The sequence below is a fragment of the Aquarana catesbeiana genome, linkage group LG03 (genome assembly GCF_042186555.1).
Source record: "Aquarana catesbeiana isolate 2022-GZ linkage group LG03, ASM4218655v1, whole genome shotgun sequence".
Lineage (NCBI taxonomy): Eukaryota > Metazoa > Chordata > Amphibia > Anura > Ranidae > Aquarana > Aquarana catesbeiana.
Genome location: NC_133326.1, coordinates 416,328,318 through 416,352,114, shown reverse-complemented (window position 1 = coordinate 416,352,114; position 23,797 = coordinate 416,328,318). Strand labels below are relative to the sequence as shown.

The following is a 23,797-nucleotide window of genomic DNA, read 5'->3' as shown; positions in this document are numbered from 1 at the left end:
AGGAATTCTGGGGAAGGAGTTCTGTGTGATATTACTGCACATATTTGGATTAATACCAAATATGGGCAGAGTTCCCTGTCTCAGTAACATAAATTGTCTAATTGCTCAAACTAGTGTTTGAGTTGTGAAGTAGGGGACCATTGCTTCTTTCTTCTGGGATCCAGTCGCTGAAATAGACTTGCCAAAAGACACTTTCAGGCACTGCGGGAACTTATGATGAAAATATTAGTAATATTAAATTTAGTAAGGGATTTTAACAATGCAATTTTTTAAGTTATATTTACATTCATATCTGCATGCACAGGATCCAATGGTTATTTCTTGCTGGAACCTGTAGGGTAAAATATTAATAATATTGGATTTATTAAGTTATTATTAACTATGTGTATTTTTATTCACATTTTACAATCATATCTGTATACACCTGTGAACTAGTTAGGAGTCCCAGTGAACTCTAAAAGTGGGGCAGGTGAGTAGCACAAAAGCTCCCCTTGTCAGCACACCTACCTTTGTGTAAGAGATGCCCAAGAGCCTGGTGCCCTGTTTTTTTTGAGGAAACCCCTGACAAGGTACTCCTTACCAATGCTGAAGAGCCAGTATCAACATAGTAGTAGGGCTGCATGCTCATCGCTTCCATTTTATGGTGACACCAGCCCGGTATGCTGTTTTTCATTCAATTAAAAACTTTTTTCCAAGGTTTAAATAAAACTAAAAGCAAAACTTTTCTCTTAAATTTGAATGGAATGGATTTTGAACCCCTGTGTGGATATTATTGTTGTCAGAGTCCCTGTTATGGAGATTCACTTTCTGTAATTGTCCTGGTCATCATTGTGACCAGGAATGAAAGTGAGGATAAAGCTGGTCATAGATGGATGGAAATTTGACCGGTTCAGCAGGAACAGCCTAATTTTGATCCATCTATGGCCACTCTCATTCATGAGAAGTCAATCTATCGATTGACTTCTCAATCTATCGATTGACTTCTCATAAATGGGCTTGTTGGAAAATTTTGCTTTGATCAGTGCATGCAGCCAATCAGCTACAGCTCTGATCAATGTATTGTAACAGAAGAAGAGTCCAGATGTCAGAATGCAATAACGCAGGATCCACCTTGAGGAGGGAATCAGTTCAGTTTTTTTTTGTTCAGCCTACGAGCTGAACAAAACAAATTGAGTCATGTATGGCCAGCTTAGGTCCAAAATTTTCAGTTGCCACCAGATCAAGTAATCTCTCAAAAGGGAAATTTTGTTCCCATAACAAATTTCTAAGTCTACAGGACAGCTTTCTCTTTAGATATAGCTTTTGCAGACTGCATCAAGTCTTTCTCCAAGATTTTCTTGTTTTTTTTTTTTTTTTTTTCGTGCATTTATTCTTCTCTCACAAACCTATGATCCAACTGCACAGAAACACCCCCACATCATGATGCTGTAACCACCACCACTGATCTACAATTTTTAGGCTTGCTCCAAACACATGGTTTAGTCTGGTGGTCTAACTGCTCAATTTTTGTCTCATCAGATCATAGAATCTTTTTTCTGGTAATTTTCGATTCTCCCATGTGCATTTTGGCAAACTCTTCATGAGATATCCTTGGAATTTTAGGTGACAGTGGCTTTATTTTTACCCTTTCCCAAAAAGTTATGACTGGTAAAACACCTGGACGGCAGTTCCTGGGTGCATAGGGGTTTATTTAAAGTAACATTAAAGGTTAATTTTTTTTTTAAGAAAGGCAAATAGACTGTGCACTTTGCAAGTGCAGTCTCACTTTAGCTTAGTAAATGTGGGGTAGCTCTGCTAACTGCCATCATCCAATCATGTGCAAGCAAAATGCTGTTTTTTAAAATATTATTTGCAGGTGATTATATGTTGTTTGCAAAGTGAAGCTTCATCTCATTTACTAAGCCCTGGAGCAACTGCAATCACAGCCTCTCTGGTATGACTCCTTTCACACTTTGCGACTCCAAAGTTGTCTGATTTTCAGTGCAACGATAGAGTTTGACTTTGATACGACTTTGAAGTGACTTTGATGAGACTTTTACACTCTCTGGCATTGCAGTCGTATTAAAGTAGTGCAAGAACCTTTTCTGAATCGCAACGACTTCAGTAGTGTCAATTGGAACTGCTCTCAAAGGGATACATGGCATTTCACATGTCCTGCGACTTTTGGTCTCACAAGTCGGCTCCAAGTGTGAAAGGAGCCTTAAGGTTGTAATAAGTTTCTTGGTGGCCTCCTTCCACTATTCTTTTTCCTGCATGGTCATTCAATTTTGGTATATGGCCTATTCTTAGCAGATTTAAAACTGTGCAATACTTCATTTTCCTAAAGTGTATGTGAACCCAAGAATGAACTTTTCTTGTTTGATCTCTTTTGGTCTGTGATCTATACCATTGAAAGCATTGAGTTGTATCTGTTGTATAGGTGCAAAAATAATGGTTAATCCTGACAGAAATCCTGCGTCCTGATAACTCTCTTTGTTCTCTGCATCTGCCGCAGGAGGTTATCATTTAGCATTACTCCAAGTTCTCTCTGAACACCTACGCCCTCTGTAAGTTGTAACACTTTCTGGATGAGGGTGACAATGCCATTTGCCATAGGTACAGTATGGTGAGTGAATGGTCACTCTAGGACAGAAAGTATGTTAAGATCATCAGGTGAAAATAAAGGCAGCATGTAGAATAAAAACCAATGCAGCCACTACATCTTAGAACTGATTTCATGAATTATTTTTCTTGTGTTTAGACAACACTTTAATGATTGTATTTCAAGAGATATATTTAGTGACTTGGAATTTTTGTTTTATCTAACCTGTCCTGTGTTTTTCACTTACCTTTCCATCGAAATGCTTGGAGTGTTCTTTTGTCTTCATGGCACAGATTATACTATGACCCTGACTATACAATCAGTGGTGCCCCTGCCAATAACAGGCACCCAGGCGCCGCCCCCTCTATCCATGGCCGCCACCTCCTAATCATGCATCTGGCCCCTTTCAGGACACTGGGCGCATGAATTACAGCAGCGGGTTTTTTTTTAAGCACCTGATTAGAGCCTGAGGCTCTAATAGGCTTCAAAATAGTGTGGGCTTGGCTTGCAGAGTATTGCGCTATGAGCCCACCCAGGTGTTACAACAGCGAATAAATATTCGCTATTGAAACACTGATCCTCAATCCGCCCAATCAGAAAAAGACCCGTCTTCTGATTGGCCGAAAAGAGAATAGTCCTGATTGGCCCCTGAGGAGGAGAGAGGAAATGGAAGCCGCCGCCATGATGCCCATGAGAGAGCAGGAGAAGGGGAGGCCACTGGGGGGGATGAGGGGGAGGTGCTGCAACCGTTTGCCACCCCCCCAAAAAAATAACCATTTTTCTTGTGTTTAGACAACACTTTAATGATTGTATTTCAAGAGATATATTTAGTGACTTGGAATTTTTGTTTTATCTAACCTGTCCTGTGTTTTTCACTTACCTTTCCATCGAAATGCTTGGAGTGTTCTTTTGTCTTCATGGCACAGATTATACTATGACCCTGACTATACAGTGGTGCCCCTGCCAATAACAGGCACTCAGGCGCCGCCCCCTCTATCCACGGCCGCCACCTCCTAATCATGCATCCGGGCCCTTTCAGCACACTGGGCGCATGAATTACAGCAGCGGGTTTTTTTTAAGCACCTGATTAGAGCCTGAGGCTCTAATAGGCTTCAAAATAGTGTGGGCTTGGCTTGCAGAGTATTGCGCTATGAGCCCACCCAGGTGTTACAACAGCGAATAAATATTCGCTATTGAAACACTGATCCTCAATCCGCCCAATCAGAAAAAGAGCCGTCTTCTGATTGGCCGAAAAGAGAATAGTCCTGATTGGCCCCTGAGGAGGAGAGAGGAAATGGAAGCCGCCGCCATGATGCCCATGAGAGAGCAGGAGAAGGGGAGGCCACTGGGGGGGACGAGGGGGAGGTGCTGCAACCGTTTGCCACCCCCCCCAAAAAAATAACCACCGGCCGCCACTGTATACAATCAGTTAATTTGCATGTTATTTTGTTTATTTTTTTAAATCACTTTGCAGAGATTGGTTATTATGTTGACATTAAAGACCATATTTCTGTTGATCAGTGTAAAGAAATTTAAATAAGAAATAAGGATAAAAAATGAATGCACTATGATGTCTTCTATTACAAAAAAAAACAAAAAGCAAATATATATATATATATATATATATATATATATATATATATATATATATATATATATATATGTAGCAATAACTCACGGTGGAGCTGCTGGTTTAAAGCGGGCTGTTACTTTCACTCTCGCCACCTCTGTTTCAACGCCACTGGGTCTAGGGTCCCTTTGAGTTTACCTCCGGACAATGTAGGCACCAAACACTTGAGTATCTTTTCCAATGCTTTAATGAACAGGTAATAAAGGAAGTAGCAGGAAAGAGGCAGAAGGAAAGTTGCAGGGAAGCTCAAATACCTTTTCTTAGTATTCTTTAGTACATTGTTAGGAATCGAATACTTGTAGTTGAATGCACTCCCCTTGTGGGATTCAATCTTTGCCCGCCTGGATAGGCCTTTCTCACTTGCCTAGCAGCCAGCACGTAGCACGAACAAAAGTCTCTGCCACAGACTTGTTATGGTTTACGATGAATATCAGACACAGCACTTGAACCTTTAAGCCAACCCGGCAGTACTATGCAGTATGTAGACTCTATAGCTGTATAGACTGTATGAACCAACTAAAATAACTTGAGGAGTCCATCCCTATATATATATTTAGGTATGTTATATCTTTTAAATGAAGGAAGTCCAGCTAGCAAAAAAAAACAGCCTTGAATTTAGAAACACTGAGATGGACATAAAATCTTGATCACGAAGATCTCTAAACACTGACACTGTCTATCTACATACCCCACAGTTCTTTATCCATAATCACCAGTAAAACCGAGGATACGTCCTCCAACTGAGTTACCAGGCCCCTCTTCAGACCAGCACTCTGCATGATCCTTCCATGACGGGTCCTTCCCTGGGATCTCCTCAGTTGTCCAGCTTCTTCTCTTAGAATAGACAGCCCAGGACTTCTGGGCCCACCCACACACTGCAGCGACGTGGGCCTGCGGAACGGAGGACCACGAGGTGGTATTCCTAATGCATACCTGTCGGCCAGGAGGGCCAGCAGGTGAATGGAAAAAGACCCCTAAACATGGCGTCTGTCCCATAAATACCCTCTCCCAGAATGCAACTCGGAGGACCACCTCCACCGAATTGTCTCCGGGACAGAGGAGCACTCATACGCTTCAACACGTTGCCTTTTCTACACTGGCCCATGGTGACAACACCCACCGGCGCAGTGTGAAACTACACGCAACTCAGCCAAGCTGGAACAGAGGCAAATCTAACTTCACCTAACAAGTAACCCACTAGATTTACCTATCAGCAGTAGATTAAAATCTACCAGCGCTACATATATATATATATATATATATATATATATATATATATATATATATATATAATTTGGATCAGAACAAAAGTTCCGATACTATTATATCTACTCCTGATCAGATTGTTGAATATAAAAGCATGCATGCTGAGACTTAGTGCAGAGTAAAAATTACTTTATGTTTAATATTTCCGCTTCTCAAGACTTTTATACATTCCATTAAAGACTGAGATACGTCAACAAGACTGGCGCATACAAACCACAAATAAAAATACATATAGTGCAAAGTTTTGGCTTTTATCTGGTGCACATTTGAGGAAGTGATTTTTATTCTTGCAGCACTTCTCAGCACTTTGCAGCACTTTGCAGCACTTCTTGCTCCTTTTAATTCATTTGTGTTATGTTCGTGTTATGTTATATTCTGAATGTATTCTGGGAAGCAGGCGCAAAATTCTCTGTTAACTCTTGCAGTCCATCCACAGTAGGAGAGGGGCAAGCTTTGATATCTACTGAATATTGTTTTTAAGGCTTATAAGCGTAGAAGCTGATATATGATAGATATATAAAACATGTACTCATATATATACATTGGAATAGATGTTTCATGACTCCCTAATCACATCAATTATATATATATATATATATATATATATATATTTATTTATTTGAAATGTTTCATTCTTTAAGCCTTAAAGAGGATCTTTAGGCTTTATGAAAAAGAAAATGAAAAGACAACAGCTACAAATACTGTAGCTGCTGAATATTAAAGTGGTTGTAAAGGCAATAGGTTTTTTTATCTTAATGCTTTCTATGCATTAAGATAAAAAGACTTCTGTATGCAACAGCCCCCCTCAGCCCCCCTAATACTTACCTAAAGTCCCTCTTTGTCCAGCGATGTCCTCGAGTGTCTCGGCTGTCTGAGATTCTCTCTCCTGATTGGCTGAGACACAGGAGTTTTGGGTGAAGTTCCACTTAAATTTCCCTTTAATTAGTTTTTGCTTAAACATCAAGTGAACTTTTGATAAAAAAAAGCAATATATACAGTATGCAATGTAGTCATATAATTGCACTAAATAACCCGTTCTTTTTTTTGCTGCAGGAGATGACTGAAAATGACATGCAGAAGTTTCCCAAAATAAGTGTACCGTAAGTACACGCCTACATATTTAAAAATCACAAGGGAAAAATTCATAAGATGTGAAACCTTGCTCTCTTTGATCACTTACATATTATTATGTGAATTAGTGTAGGAGTATTTGTAGTTAGTACTGCATCTTTCAAATTTGTATTTATAAGGGAGGTGTGGGGGGGTAAGAAAATACTGATTCCTCCGTAAGCAGCCTTGTATTCTCCTCAATAAAGGGGAAAACATAACCTTGGCATTGGCAATGCAATCAATTTCATGGATGAAGTATGCTACTGCGAGAAAAAATAAAAATGCTTTTCATTTCTAGTATTTCTACAATTATCATATCACATCAGTAACCTTACAAGACTGTAATGAATAAATAAGGTGCGCTGTAAATTGACTGTCACAAAAACTAAACAGTGAAATGTCAAATAAGTATCTACTGACACTATATAAGTGATCTGTAATGTGTTCTACAATAAATAAGACAAAACTTAAAAAAAAAACTTTGAAAAAAACACAATATAAACAAAACATGTGAATGTTAGATCAAAAAGAACTTGATAAAAGATGAAAGTCCAGGTGTTTGAAACAAATGTATCCACCAGAACAAGGTAAATAAAAAAAAATGATAATAAACAATGTTCCACAAACAGTATGTGTTCACATGTGAGACAAAAAAAGTAGAAAAAGAAAAATAGAAAAATAGAAGCGAGTCCAGCTTCCCACATGCAGTTCCAACTGAATGATCGTAATAGGTCAGTCATTTCCACCTGAAGAGAGTATCACCCCCGTGCTTTGTGCATAAGATGAGCTGCTTACTAGAAGAAATGATCCAACCAAGAGATCATATGCATTTGTGTAAATCCTCCTTTGTGGTCAAAAGGTAAGCCAGCTTCAGTAAAAAAATCAGGCTCGTGTATCTCCTTACTCTCCTTAGTCACATCAGGCAATATGTAAAGCAATGGAAGAGGCTCATTAATGTATAAAACATTTTTTTTAAATAAAAATGCACTTACATCCAAGACGTATAATTCGAGCAGTGTATAGTGTGATCATGCATGGCCACCTGCTGAACGGTCCACACAGATGAACGTCGCGTAGCTAGCTTTGTTTCCTCTTAGGAGACTTATGCCCCGTACACACGGTCGGACTTTGTTCGGACATTCCGGCAACGAAATCCTAGGATTTTTTCCGATGGATGTTGGCTCAAACTTGTCTTGCATACACACGGTCACACAAAGTTGTTGGAAAATCCGATCGTTCTAAACGCGGTGACGTAAAACACGTACATTGGGACTATAAATGGGGTAGTAGACAATAGCTTTCATCTCTTTATTTATTCTGAGCATGCGTGGCACTTTGTCCGTCGGATTTGTGTACACACGATCGGAATTTCCGACAACGGATTTTGCTGTCGGAAAATTTTATATCCTGCTCTCAAACTTTGTGTGTCGGAAAATCCGATGGAAAATGTGTGATGGAGCCTACACACGGTCAGAATTTCCGACAACAAGGTCCTATCAAACATTTTCCATCGGAAAATCCGACCGTGTGTACAGGGCATTAGACTGGGAATAGAGCTTCAAGAGGCGGGTGAACAACCCCCCCCCCCCCCCACAAATTCTGTCAATAAAAGCCTTTGACACTTATGTTCACTGACCCAATTAACCATATGTCCGTGTTCTTTGCTGCCATTGCCAGGACTAGCTACGAGCAAATCTTGCGGTTTATGCAGTATACCATAATAACATCTGATAAAAAGATCCAAAAACACTGAAGCAGCAGACTTTGTGAAAATGTATATTTGTGTCATTCTCAAAACTTTTGGCCACGGCTGTACATGCACTTAGCATGAAAAATAGATCTCACACTAGGTCCACATTAAATGTGTGTACTGTATACACTAATAAGGCCTTGTTTGCAAGGTAATTTTAAGGCCTCATGCTCACATGGAAGTTTTTCTGAAGCTGCTAGGGGTGTTTGCTGTTTTTTTCTTTTTTTTTGCTGCCTCTAAACTTTCCTGCAAGTTAGCCCATGTTTACATGCACACATAGATGCTTAGAGGAATTCAGAGGCAGGAAACAAAAACCCCACAGCTAGTGCATCCAGTAGCAGCAGAGTTTTGGCAGAAAAAACTTGCTTGATGAACCTATACGTGTGCTTGAGCATTAATTAATTCCAGTGGCCAGAAAAAAATATTATTCTTGCCAATGAAATGAATGAACGCCCAAGTGCTTGATGGGAGTAAACGCGCCTAAAAGTGTCAAGTGTTTTTTTTTCCAAAACTCTGCCGGCAGGAGGAAAGGAGACTAGGAGAGTTAGCAAACCCTCCAGTGTGCATGAGGCCTAAAGCTTGGCCATTAGAGCAATGCTTTTAAACCAGTCCTCAGAGAGCTCTCACAGGTTATGTTTCCAGACTTGTAAGCACTTTTGCATATTTCCATTACTTAATCACAGCTTATGAGAAGCGCCCAGGTCACTAAACAGATAATTAACTTGAAACACAATGAAAGCATGACCTGTTTGTGATCTATGAAGACAGAAAACTCAGTGATCAGCTATTCTGATCTGGTCAATCCATGATTTGTGATCTTTAAAACTGGGATTTTACAAGCTTCAGGCCAGGTTCACACTTATGCGAATTGGAATACGGGTTTCCCCGCATCCAATTCGCATGACAGGAGAGTGTGACAGGCTCTCAATGGAGCCGGTTTGCACACCTCTGGGGCGGCTGTGGTCCGCATTTAAGAAGGGTCCTGTGTGTCTTTGGCTCCGGATCAGGTGCAAATTTAGGCAAAAATTTGGACCTGATTTGCACCTGAATCGGTGAACAGGGACGCACAGGACCCCATGCTATGAGCCACGGCTACAGCATGTGTGTACCTAGCCTAAAGCAATATGCCAACCGCCAGTATTTTTACTTGCAGCCAGTAAAAAAACAGGCGTTTTTCTCTTGCCAGTAAAAGGAAAGGGTTGGCAGTTAAAAATATGGCTGTGACGCTCGGCTTGGAACTGTGCATGCGTTGTTCGAAACGGAGCTGGCAGAGACCATCTGAGTGCCTGCTACAGTGTGTTCAGGTGGTGCCTGTGGGTGGCAGGTCTGGTGGATGCAGTTCCTGAGCATGTCGTGTGATGTCATGGTGCAAGGAGGCCAAGGGGAGCAGCCGGAGCCTTGTGTGTGCGCATGTGGGACGGGAGCAAGGCAAGCTGGGAGCGGGGATGTCATTGCTGTTTGAGCTGGAGTGGACTGAAGGGATCACCTGGCATAGAAAGAGACTGTCACTGTGATTCAGGAAAGGATTGTGTTATGTCAGTGAGGTGTTATTATCATTTGTGCTGCTGCACACTGCTGTCAGTGCCACTGTGAAAGTTAATTTCATGTTTGTGTGCCTGCCTATTTAAATGTCTTGCCCTGCTGAGTCCTGTCCCTGAGCTACTTACTTACTATATTGAAAATAAAATAAGAAATATGTTTTTAAATGACATTGCTGATTGTATATTGTACTTGTTTGTAGCCTAATTACTGAAATTTGCACATGTAATTTTGGAACTGCCAGTAAAACCTTGGCTGTGCCAGTAAATTTTGGTTGCCGTGTCAATAAATTTCAATCTAGTAGCTGACAACACTGGCTTAAAGTAGAACAAAGCTTTTACAGAAATACTCAGTTTTATAATGCAATGTAGGTAAAATAAGATTTTTACGTACTTAAAGTGGATGTAAACCCACTCTCATCATTTCTAAATGACTTCAATAGTGCTGATCTATAAGGATATACATGCCTCCTGCATGTATCCTTACCTGTAAAATATTTCCCCTTTACTGTAGCTGTTTGGAGCTCTGCCAGGGCTGATCCCAGGGTCACAGACGCCTGGGTGCAGAAATATTTCTGGCCCCCCCACATGGGCGTCATCTTACTAACTCCTCCCCTTTACAAATATTTCTATGGCAATGACTCAAACATGTTCCCCTAAGGAGTCTTCGTTACCCTGGGATCTTCCCATGATCTCTTAACAATAAACAAAATACAGGAGGAGAATACACTAATGGGACCTGAAGGGGGTCTCTCTAATGGACACAGAGAGGGCTTCTGTTAGAGAGTCTGTTAAAAAGAGTCCCCAGACATACTACTGGAGATTGTCAGAGACTGCAGACATGATACAAGAGATGGTCAGAGACTGCAGACATGATACAAGAGATGGTCAGAGACTGCGGAAATTATACAAGAGATGATCAAAGACTGCAAACATATTACAAGAGATGGTCAGAGACTGCAGATATGATACAGAAGATGGTCAGAGACTGCAGACATGATACAGGAGATGGTCAGAGACTTCAGACATAATACAGGAGATGGTCAGAGACTGCAGACATGATACAGGAGTTGGTCAGAGACTGCAGACATGATACAAGAGATGGTCAGAGACTGCAGACATGATACAAGAGATGGTCAGACACTGCAAACATATTACAAGAGATGGTCATAGACTGCGGAAATGATACAAGAGATCAATGCATCAAATGCAGCCTACCAGTGTCCACCAATTGCGGCTTACAAGTGCCCACCAATCGCAGCCTACCAGTGCCCACCAATTGCAGCCTATCAGTGTCCAGCAATTGCAGCCTACCAGGGCCCCTAGATCACACAGAGCGGCAACGATCTCCTGCTTCACTGAGCTTGAATTTGAATCTCCCGGGCAGCCATTGTAACAAAGTCCCGCCTCCTAGACTGGCTCGCGGCTTCTATGATACACGTCACACTGATTCACTTTCACTGCATTGGATCGGTGTTCTCTCTATCTCACAGGACTTTGTTACAGCGCTGCCGGGCATTTCAGACTAAAGCTTGTGCAGTGTGTGAGACACACACAAGCAGTGGCATCACTAGGGTTGGTGTCACCTGGTGCTGTAAAATATAATATACCCCCCCTCCTATTTTTGGGCCAGCAGCCCAGCGCTGGAGCTCGTTGGCACATGTTGCGGCGGTCAATAAGGCCTAGAGGATAGCAGGTTAGGCACTTTCCAATTGCTCAGTCCCTATGAGCAGTAATGGATAATGGCCAACAGGCCCTCTTACCAGACCCAGCGAAACTGCAACAGTGATTCCTCCGGCTGGACGTTCGCTCACTCTGGGTTGCCCAGGGTGACTCTGGTCAGTAATGTAGCATGTCTATACCCTGGTAGTGGCTCAGTCTTTCTCTCTCTGGTGGTGCTGGCAGCAGTGTGGCTCTTTCTCTGGTGGAGCAGGTACAGCATGGTGCTCTCTCTCTGGTGGTGCGGGTACAGCATGGTGCTCTCTCTGGCTTCCCAAGCACAGTCCTCTCTTTTTCCTGTAGCATGTCCCATGATGCTCCACTCGCCTCTTCTGATTGGCCCTCCGCTGTGGCCAATGGGCAGGGAAGCAAACCGGGCACCAAGCTGGGCAAACAAGATGAGAGCTGCTCTCTTTTTACTGCTGACAGGAGAAAGGGGCGAGCGGGTGAGATACGCTGACATCCCTCAGCTCCCCTCTCTCATGTCACAGTGCAGCAGCTTGTGTTCACTAGCAGACTGCACCCCTACCCCCCCATAGTGACGCCCAGGGCTGCTGTTAGAAATCACAGGGCCCCATACAGCCTACCTGACAGGCCCCTCCAAAAAATAAATAAAAATAAAAACAAAACAATATTTTCACAAAAAATACATGACAATCATTATTAGGAGACACAAACACAACAAAACTTCCAAATTACGGGTGGAACAGGAGGGTACGGTACAGGATGGGGGGGTGGTGTGCATGAGGGCACAGTACAGTGGTTAGGGGGGTACAATACAGGGGGAACAGTAAGGGGGCAGGAAGGTACAGTATGGGGCAGCAGGAGGGCACGGTACAGAGGGGGACAGGAAGGTACAGTATGGGGTGGAGGAGGACACAGTACAGTGGTTAGGAGAGTACAGTACAGGGGGAGCAAGTGGGCACAGTACAGGCATAGGGGCGCAGTATGGGGGGGCAAGAGGGTACAGTACAAGGGTAGGGGCACAATATGGGGGGGCAGGAGGATACAGTACAGGGGTTGCAAGAGGGCACAGTACAGGGGGGGGGGCAGGAGGGCACAGTACAGTGGTTAGGAGGGTATAGTCCAGGGGTGGGAGGTAAAGTACAGGGGGGGGGGCGGGAGGGCACAGTAGAGGGGGAGGGTAAGCAGACACAATACAGGGGGCAGAGTGTACAGTATAGGGGCAGTAATGTATACTACAGATATGGTCTCTTCAAGCAGAGCTGCTCACAGAAGTTGCTGTTACAGATTCCACCTATTCTGGCAGGCTGTCACTGGGCTAAATCAAAACTGGAATGACATCTCCCCCTCTACCTTCCCCTGCAGAGTTTCTGGCTCTCTTCTGGCACTTTTCAGGGGCTAAGGAAGAACCCCGAGGTGGAGCATCTTATTACTGATGCTTGTGTGGGTGGGATGTGTACTGTGCCAATCCCTGCTGACCCTCCCCTCCTATTCCTCCCATGCAGGGGCAGACTGACCATTTGGGCTCTCGGGCATTGCCCGAGGGCCCCCAGGCCACTAGGGGGCCCCATCAGGGTTGCCAGTCTCAGTAAAACCAGGGACAGTATATAAAAATCTGTGTTTTTTTTACATCTGTCCCTGAAATGTCCCTTACTGACATAATTTTGGTCTGATAATCCAGAGATTATAGCTGCCCCGCCTCTCCAGTACCTCATCAACCAATAGAAATAAACTGTACACGCTACCTTCTTCAGCACGGCTTATTTGTCTGTAGCAGAGGAAATGCCGACTGCTGGAGGAGAGGAGAGGGAGGAGGGGACACTGCTGCCTGATAGAAGGTAAGCTAACTGGCCCCAGATAAATGCATTCTTGTCAGTGCTTACCCTGGTGAGCAGGGGGGAAGATGTGTTTCCTCTACCATGGCTCCTCCTGTCTCTGAGGCTATTAGATCGTTTTTCTGTGTAATAAGTGCACTGCTCCTGGAGGAAGGACTTTCTGAATATCTCCCCCAATCTCTGCTACATCTCTCTACTGATTACCTGTCCACCAGTACACAGGTACAGTCTCCTCTCCTGTATTACCACCTAATGTGTCTGTCAGCTGCTGGGACACTACAAGTATCAGCATGCCAGGAGATGGGGGCAGCAGCAGTGTGTTCCATCAGGATGATTTCTAGATAGAAAGTGTTGGTGTGTGTATATGCCGTGTATACTGTGCGTGTGTCTGTATGTGTATACTGTCTGTGTGTATATATACTGTGTGCATGTCCGTGTATACTGTGCGTGTGTCTGTATGTGTGTATACTGTGCATGTGTATACTGTGTGTGTACTGTGTATATGTATGTGTATACTTAGGGTTGCCACCCGTAGAGGATTGACCCAGACAGTACGGTTTTGGCAACTTGGGCCCGGGTTTCTGTCCCCTGGAAACCCGGGCACGCACAACATATATCCAGCACCTCTGTGTCCCAGTTTGTCCCATCCTCCGCACCGTAGCTCTGTATTTACTATGTGGCAGGTGGCGCCGGTGGCTGTGTGCCTATCTGCTCCTCTCCTACACTTGGCTGTGTAAGAGCGCCTCCTCACCTCATGGAGCCTCGCCCTCTTCCTGCTCCACCACAGCTGGGGAGACAAGATATTGAGGTGACCGGGGAGCCCGAGACCTCCTCCGCACAGCGGGAACCCAAAGGTATGATCACAGTTCCCCTCCTCTCTGTCAACCCCCCCTCCTCTCTGTCAGCCTCCCCTCCTCTCCCTTGTCCCCCCATACTACACCAGGAGACCTCCCCCCACCCCCCAAAATTACACTGGGAGGCTCCCCACCAAACATTACACACTACATATACACTATATTGTACATTACACACACCTGCACTATATAAACTATATTGTATATTACACACTAAATATACACAATATTGTACATTACACACGCCTGCACTATATACACTATATTGTACATTACACACTAAATATACACAATATTGTACATTACACACGCCTACACTATATACACTATATTGTACAATACACACTACATATACACTATATTGTACATTACACATGCCTGCACTATATACACTATATTGTACATTACACACGCCTGCACTATATATACTATATTGTACATTACACACGCCTACACTATACACACTATATTGTACATTACACACACCTGCACTATATGCAATTGGCTACACCCACTGTTCACCACTGCGCGTGCCGCATTACTACTCCCCTAGGGTACACAGAGGTTTTCCAGGTATTTTACAATCTCATAGTGTATGCTAACAAAAAAAAAATGCCAAGCTCCGCTGAAGTGTTCGGGTTTGGCTCGAAGAAAAGGTGGCAACTCTATGTATACTGTATGTGTATACTGTATGTATATGTATGTGTGTACTGTGTGTGCGTAATGTGTGTATGTATGTGTATACTGTGTGTGTATGTATGTGTGTACTGTGTGTGTACGTATGTGTGTACTGTGTGTATATGTATGTGTATACTGTGTGTGTGTGTGTACTGTGTGTGTGTGTGTATACTGTGTGTATATGTATGAGTATATATTGTGTGTGTGTACTGTGTGTATATGTATGTGTGTACTGTATGTGTGTGTGTGTGTGTATGTATGTGTATACTGTGTGTGTGTGTGTGTGTACTGTGATTGTATAATGTATGTGTATGTATACTGTGTGTGTCTGTATACTGTGTGTGTGTGTGTGCCCCCATAATCTCCTATTTCCTGGGGGCCCCATAATCTCCTATTGTCCGGGGGGCCCCATGAGTTGTCAGTCCGCCCCAGATCCCATGTGGTTGGCGCAATACACATCCCACCCACACAAGCAGAAGTAATAAGATGCTCCACCTTGGGGTTCTTCCTTAGCCAATAAAAAAAATGGGGGGGGGGATGGGGCAGTGGGTAAGAGATGGGGGGTGGGTGGAGGAGAACTCGAGTGAAACTGGGGGATCCTGGTCTGTATAGGGATACAGAAGGAGGAGGATTTGTGCTGGCATGAGGGAAGGGGGGAGGAGAGGCAAATAGATGGAGGTCAAGGGGCTGGAGAGGGATGGATTCTGGCCATTTGCAATGTTTGTGTATGGGGGTGAGGGGCACATAACTGTGTGAAGGTGATATGCCTCCAGAGAAGAAGACTGGGAGGGGGGAGGGGAGTGAGGGACTATTGTTGGGAAGGTGTCAGGAAGAGAATTCCAGTCAGCTGGGGAAGAGGCTAAATTAGCATGGCTGCTAAAAGTTGGCAAACCGGCTGGCTGGGAGAAGGTAGCACGGGTTAACAAGGACCTGAGAGGGAAGCAGTGTGACCTGCAGAGACAGATGGATCTGTGTGAGGATGGAAGGAAGCAGGGCGAGATAGTGGCTGAGGCAGGGAGGAAGATGCCGGGGAGGGAGAGACAGCTGGAGTCTGGAGATATAAGAAACAGATAAGGTGACTGACCTGACTAGCAAAAGAGCCAACCTCAGTGAGGGGAACTGTTGGCAGTACAGTGACTGCTGGGAGGAAACTTCAATACCCCTTCATGCACCTAGGACCCTTAGGCAGTTCCTAGAGGTGCCTGTATATTAACAGCCCTAACTCTCACTTCAGACATATCCACCGGGCAGGAAAGCGCTGGGGTTCCCAGGCACACACATGGGGGATCATATGTGACCTGGACAGGGTGTTGTTCCATGGTGTTTTTGTTCTTTTCCTTTTAGGTGGTGAGCAGCTGCGCCTCGTCTGGATCATGGGCCACTCATATGTGTTTTGGGGGGCCAGGCGAGCTGACGTTAGGCCTGATGGCAGGCAGCTGGGTATTTTTAGGCGGGAAGCATGTATGCGTTGGTTGGGGGTACCGGGTATGATGTGGAGCAGGGTCATGCCTGAAGTGCATCGTTTTACACGCCTGGACAGACCTCCTGACATTCTGATGCTCCATGTCGGTGGGAATGATCTGGGAGTTAGGTCTATCAGGGAGCTCATTATGGATATCAAGTTTGATTTCCTGCGGCTTCGCACGGCTTTTCCCGATATGCTTGTCTTGTGGTCCAAAATTATTGCTTGAACAACTTGGCACTTGGCAAGGTCAGTGGAAAGGATCAACAAGGCCCTTATAAAAGTAAACAAGGTGGTTGGCAGATTCATTTTTCGTAATGGAGGCCTGGTCATCTTCCATATGTAATTGGGGAAGGAAACCTGTCTGTACCTCAGGGGGGATGGTGTCCACCTATCTGCGGTGGGTATCGATTTATGGTCTCTTATGCCCCGTACACACGGTCGGATTTTCCGATGGAAAATGTCTGATCGGAGCGTGTTGTCGGAAATTCCGACCGTGTGTGGGCTCCATCGGACATTTTCCATCGGATTTTCCGACACACAAAGTTGGACAGCAGGAGATAAAATTTTCCGACAACAAAATCCGATCGCGTCAATTCCGACCGTGTGTGGCCTGTTCCGACGCACAAAGTGCCACGCATGCTCAGAAGAAATTCCGAGACGGGACAGCTCGTTCTGGTAAACTTAGCGTTCGCAATGGATACAGCACTTTCGTCACGCTGCAATGTTAAAAATGGTTTAATACAGCGCACTCTCTTCTTCTTTATAATGTGACAAGAATTAAGTAGTTTTGCTGCTCATATTCACACACACTTCTCACAAACTTTTATTTATGTTTTTTTAGTGGGATTCCCTGAATATATTGTTATTAGTTGTCACATCTGACAGTTTTATATTATTTTTTTTTTTTGTTTGGATTTTCAGCCTTTTTTTTTCTTTAATGTTTGGATTTTTTCCAAGGCTGATCTTTGTTCAATGTTATTTTTATTTTTACTCCAGAATATTTTTGGGTGTGTTTTGTGTGTCAAGTTACCCCAACACCATTGATATCTTTTATTATTTAATCTCAAGGATTGTTTGGTGTTGGTGTCCCTTGTTCATTTCACATTGTATATTTAAAATGTACCTGAATCCTCACAAACAAATTGTCCTTTTTGAAGTAAAACACATAGGAGAGTATAATTCAAAACAAAAATTCCTTTATTAAGGGATCAGAACAAAACAAAGAGAGAGGCAACACTGGATCAACATGAGAAATTAGCGAAGCCTGGGACCCCCACGGCAGACATCAATTCTTCAACATCAAAATTGGTGGCCTGAGGAGTCCATATGTAAGGGAGGGCAGTCTGGTCCAGAATTCGCAGAGATCCGGATAGCAGCAGATGACATCTGTGTCCCCAGGCTGTGGTACCACAAGAGGCTGCATCTTTTGGCCGACCAGACTGAACCCAGGGCAATCACTGTCTGGTCTTCCTTCCACGCTTCCTTCCGGGCTGTGGCTGTGCAGTTGGAGATGTGGCAGGAGGAGGAGTAGGACCTGGAGGAGGACTGGGAGGACCTGGAGGAGGACTGGGGGGACCTGGAGGAGAGGGAGGAGGAGGAGGAGGACCTGCAGGAGGAGGAGGAGGACCATCCCAAAGGTGTGTCTGAGGTGTCATTTGGCCCCTCATACCTTTCTCAAGAGCCTCCAATACGAGGGCCTCACACATGACTTGTTGGCCCTCCTCCATCCTCTGCATTTTATATGCAATGAAGGCAGCAATGTTCTCCTCCATGGTGTGGGGTGCTCCCAGGACCTCTGTAGCCCTCCAAAAGAATCCTATAGCAGCCTCCTCTAGGGCACTCCTCCTACTGCCACTTTCTCTTTTCAGGGGGGGTGGAGGGACCTGCAGATCAGCCAGCCGGCTCGGCCCGGCCACCTCCTGGCTGAGACTTCCCTGTGTATGAAAAAGGGACATGGTTGTAATGTTTTGCTTCATCAATCCCAATCCTAAATTAGTACTTCCAACTAACTAGTTAACATCATTGATTGGACAAGCAGAAATATTTAGAGGAATGCTATACCTGGCTCAATCTGGGCTCCTCCACATGTGGCCTGGAAGGCCCAGGTTGGGCATCAGAAGCCTCAGCCGGGGGGGAAGGAAGCGTGGAAGGAAGACTGGAGAGGGATGGCCTGGGTTCAGTCTGGCCTGCCAGAAAATGCAGCCTGTCGTAGTACAACATCCTGGGGACATAGATGTCATCTGCTGCTCCGGATCTATGTGAATCCAGGACCTTCTTGCGCTCCCTCAGATATGTGCTCCTCAGGCAACCAATTAATATCTTTAAATAGGTGATGTCTGCCGTGGGGATCACCTGCTTCACAATTTCACACAATTGCTCCAGTGCTGCCTTCCTCTTTGCTTGGTTCTTGAAATGGGGTGTTTAATCTCCCACAGACAGGGCAGCTCCCTTAGCATCTCTAGGAATACTGACATGAAGTCATTATCTTTGAGTAGCATATCCATGTTCACTGCAAGACACAACACAAGACAAAGCCTAATGTCAGACAAAACTCTCCTAATCTTGTTACAATATAGGCCTCAATCTAGAAGCAGTATAGGCACAAGTTTGTCTCTTACCTTCGTTCTTACGATCGGCGCGTCCAATGCTCCTTCCTCCGCTCACAGATCGTACGTAATACACACGCGTGTTACGCTTTATACACACTGCGCATGTGTGTAACTCCGCCCACCCCTGACGTTCTTTCTAGTCTATTCCCCGCCCCTTTTTGTTCGGCGCAGTGGGTGAAGAGCACATGGTGGAGTTACAGCAGGTGCATGCTAATTCTAGCAACAAGGAGGAGGAGGAGGAAAGCCAGGATCCGGATACGTCCCGATCCAGAAGGAGACGTTTTAAGGCCACAAATATGTCCTTTGGGGAGATGTTGGAGATGGTCGACATCATGAAGAAGTCCAACTATGACGGAAAGTATGGGCCTTACCCCAACCCCAACATCAGAAAGGCCAAGATCATGGCGAAAGTGATCAAAAGCCTTCACAGGAATTTCGGGGTACGAAGATCGAAAGATCAGCTCAGGAAGCGGTGGTCGGACCTGAAGTTGAGAGAGCCAGAGCAGTACCGAAAGATCCGGAGAGTGCTGCAAAAAAGTAAGTAGTTGTGCTGTGTTCCTATTCTTTCTGTCTTTATTATGTTCGTGCTGCTCCATATGCTTTTATTAATTGTAACGTTTAAAAGGGCAACTTTAATGTTCATGGGCCCATTATTCGTTCGTATCAAACATTTTTCTTTCGGCCTCTAGAACACCATTGTTTAGGCCATATGCATTTTCCCACATTTTTTTTGGGCCTACTTGGATGCCAAATATTTGTTTGTGTAGATGGGTTTGTTACTAGAATGAAATGCAAACTAGATTGTGTGTAAGGAGAGGACACTGAGCAGCTGTTTTCACATCTGGACACTGGAGCACTAGTGTGGGACACAAGAACACCATTTTTATTAGGGGGCCACACAGGTGTATATCCAGTGTATACTATAGGGGGGGCTACATCTGTGAAGCTTGTACTAAACCGGTAAAGTATTGCAGCTTGACAAAGGGCAATAAAAAAAATACATCTTGGAACTCGGCTAAAATAGACAATTGTACCCCACTTCCAAGCAATGTTTCCTATTTCTAGTTCTGCCATCAAATATCTGTGTGCTAATTATACCATTTTTGTTTTACATAGGGGAGAAAAGACTCGGAGGACACCCCTCATTTGAGGAGACCAGAGACCCCCCACCTCTGGAAGAAGGTGAAATACCCCAAACCCAAGCTGAGCAGGAGGAAGAAGAAGATGTGGTGGAGATTGGCACCACAACAGGTGAGTGTCTGCGACCACAGGCTCAGGTAAAAGAGATGGATGGTGGCAGATTTTGGAGACCTTTTTTTTTTTTCTTTATCTCTTTTTAGGTGATCGTGATGTGAGGGATAGAGAACGCTTTACTTCAGAAAGTGCCCAGATCCTGATCGGGGAGATCATGGGGTGTAATGCCGAACTGCAAAACATCCAGCAAAAAATCCATGATGTTATTAAAAAAAATAATAACATCATTGATGTTTTGGGGCGAATTTAAAAACCCACAAAATCACTTTTTGTATTGTGGTTCAATCTTTTAAATTTTTTTGCAATGTTTTGAAAAGCCAAATTTGGAGGATGCACACAGTGTGCCAACATGTGCTATCTGCCATCACGGGAGATCAATGGACGCGTTTTGGGGGTGCAACCCCTTCCTCAATTATAAAGTCGCGTTGAGGAAGGGCTTGCTCCCCCAAAACACGTCCCTTGATCCCCCCTGATGGCAGATAGCACATGTTGACATTGGGAAATTTGTGTGCATCTTCCAAATTTGGCTTTTCCAGGGGTGATTTCCCCCCATCTGAACGCTATATCAAACCCAGTTCCTAAATACTGATGTCTGATATAGCCTTCAGGTTTTAATGTGAACTTTGTAAGTTCAAGTTTTTTGGCTTTCTTGTTGGTTTTACACAGGCCTGTTTTATCTGAAATGGACATTTCGAATTTTGCTAATGCTACTGCAAAAATTGTTATAGAACAAACATGTTGGTTTGTTTTAAAAACCTTTGGTAAATGCACATGTGATTGTGCAGGTATAAAAAAGTGGCTTACTCAAGAATGTGTGGATTATTGTCTCAACACTACAACACTTTTGGGGTGATGTAATAGCTGTTTTATGCAAAAGTGGGGGTTATTTCCTAAGGGCAAATCCTCTTTGCACTACAAGTGCAGTTTCAGTGCAGTTGCAAGTGCACTTGTAGTGAAATGTGTTTTTGCATTTAGGAAATAACAGCCAACAGTGCTTTGTATAAGGTTACCCAATCACGACATTTTCTGCACTCAAAACATTTCTGTCAGGGTCAGCTAAAACAAACACAAGCAGTAAATGTCCACAAAGATTTTCTTTTTTTTTTTTATTTTAAAAAGGCTTCACATATTGTCTGGCATATTGATAGCCCCCCTACCCGCAAAGAACTCCAGGTAGCGTAACCGGACATCACGGGCACTCAGGGAGGGCAAGCCAGGACGGCCACTTTCAAGTGCCATCAGTGTGGTTTGATGTAGGATTCCGGCCTCAGGCCCAACTGAGCCAGCATAGTTGGCCGAATGTTTCCGTAAAAAGTTATGGAGAACACAGCACGCAAGTATTATATGGTTCAGTTTATACTCCGCCATATGGATAGGTGTCAGAAATAGGCGGAACCGGCTGGCCAGGATTCCAAATGTGTTCTCCACCACTCTTCGGCTCTGGCCAGCCAGTAATTAAAAACCCTCTGTTCCAGGGTGAGGGTCCTCATCGGGAATGGCCGCATCAGGTGGTCCCCCAGCGCTAATGCTTCATCAGCAACGAACACAAATGGGAGTCCTTCAACATTGTCCTCTGGAGCTGGCAAGTCCAAGCTGCTATTCTGGAGACGCCTGTAGAACTCCGTCTGGGCGATGACTCCACCATCGGACATCCGGCCATTCTTCCCCACGTCCACATACAAGAAGTCGTAATTAGCCGACACCACCGCCAACATCACTATACTATTAAACCCCTTGTAATTATAATAGTACGACCCCGAGTTGGGTGGTGGGACGATATGGACGTGTTTCCCATCAATTGCCCCTCCGCAGTTAGGAAAGTCCCACCGCTGGGCAAAGTGGGAGGCCACAGTCTGCCATTCCTGTGGCGTGGAAGGAAACTGTTGAGGAAAAAACAATAAACATTACTATTTTTACTCTGAAACATCTGAAACATGGCAAGCAGATTAGACACAAACATTATGGGGCAACCTCCAGATAGCATTTATTAAGGGGAATTTAACAAGGCCAAAGTATAAGGTACACCTATCATATCCCCCCCCCCCCCTCTCATGGGCCATTTCTAACATTATGGGGTGTGTGGAAATCTTGGAGAGGTAACCCTCTTCACTTCATTGAGAGATGAATGCCTAAATAATGGGTATTACTTGGAACAGCCCCTCCTTAGTTACACTATTGGCAGCCCACTGGACAGGTAAGGAGTGTCATAATACAAAGATATAAATACACATTGTACACATTTGAGGACATTTGGACATTCTGCTATTACCTATCAAGATAATAATAGGATACAAAAACTTTAAACAGTACCATTGTAAAGTATACAGGCAGGCCCTTGCACTACATGCTTTGGGTAATTCAGCCATAAATCTGACCAGTAAAGAGGTGGGTATAGTGTGTATGGGTTTGGCAAAGTCAGCAGATAGATGATTGAGGATAGATAGAGAATTGGGATCAGCTGACTTAGCAGTTGGGGGAGGGAGGGTTACTAAAAATTATTTGGGGACACCACAAAAAAAAGCCTCTGGCACTCTGCCTGAATTTAAATAAAAAATAACATTACCAAACATTTTAGGGGGTGTTTGGGGTAAAGCACTACTATGGAGCTGATAAAATACATTGTTAAGTGACTACATGAGGTGAATATAGGGCCAGGAGACACCATGCTGGGGAGGTTTTTGAAGGGCAAATATGTATGAAGGACCTAAAATAATAATTACATAAAAATCCAACATGCATGAGGACAAAGGGGACATTCACAGCATATTACAAGCATGGTAATTAGGGAACGAGGAAAGAAATACAATATATTATCAAACATTAAAGACAATAAAATGTGATATAAAAGGATAAAAATCTTACCTTCATATACTCCTTCTGCAGGACCTGTATGATGGCAGAACAGGTCTCTGGGATGATGATACCCAGAGCCTGGGGGGAGATGCCTGTCGAGAACTTCAAGTCCTGCAGACTTCTCCCTGTTGCCAAATACCGCAAGGTAGCGACCAACCTCTGCTCCGGAGTGATGGCTTGCCTCATGCAGGTATCCTGCCTGCTGATAGTGGGGGTCAGCGAAGCCAACAAACGGTGAAATACGGGGTCCGTCATCCTGAGAAAGTTCCTGAAATCATCAGGATTATTCTCACGGATCTCACGGAGGAAAGGCATATGAGAGAACTGGTCACGCTGAAGCAACCAATTCTTGGTCCATGAACTCCTCCCCACCCTGTTCATGGACTGGACTTGTGTCAAGGTCAGGACCCCAACACCAAGCCCCCGCACAGCACGAACTCTACGAGGAGTACGCATACGAAACATGGCTAGAAAACGGTCGGCTGCTCAGAACGAAGTAACAGAACGCACTGAAGAACAGCAAGGTCTGTGAAGAGCGACCTGAAAAACAGCAACGAGCAGGCAAGATCACACAGAAAATTCTGATACGAACTGACTGCACGCACTGAAGAGCAGATACAAACCCACAAGCACAACCTGAACGGCAGAAAACGATCTGAAAGCCATGAGTCTGAAAAAGCGCGAATCGTCT

At 44.2% G+C, this 23,797-nt stretch overlaps 1 protein-coding gene across 1 annotated transcript in view; it reads left to right on the top strand.

The window, feature by feature from the left end:
• LCP2 (lymphocyte cytosolic protein 2) overlaps nucleotides 1–23,797 on the top strand; it is a 460,964-nt gene that overhangs the window by 28,510 nt on the left and 408,657 nt on the right. The window contains exon 3 of the mRNA XM_073620738.1: nucleotides 6,531–6,577. Coding sequence (XP_073476839.1) covers nucleotides 6,531–6,577 — 47 coding nt within the window. The remainder of the gene's footprint in view (nucleotides 1–6,530; nucleotides 6,578–23,797) is intronic.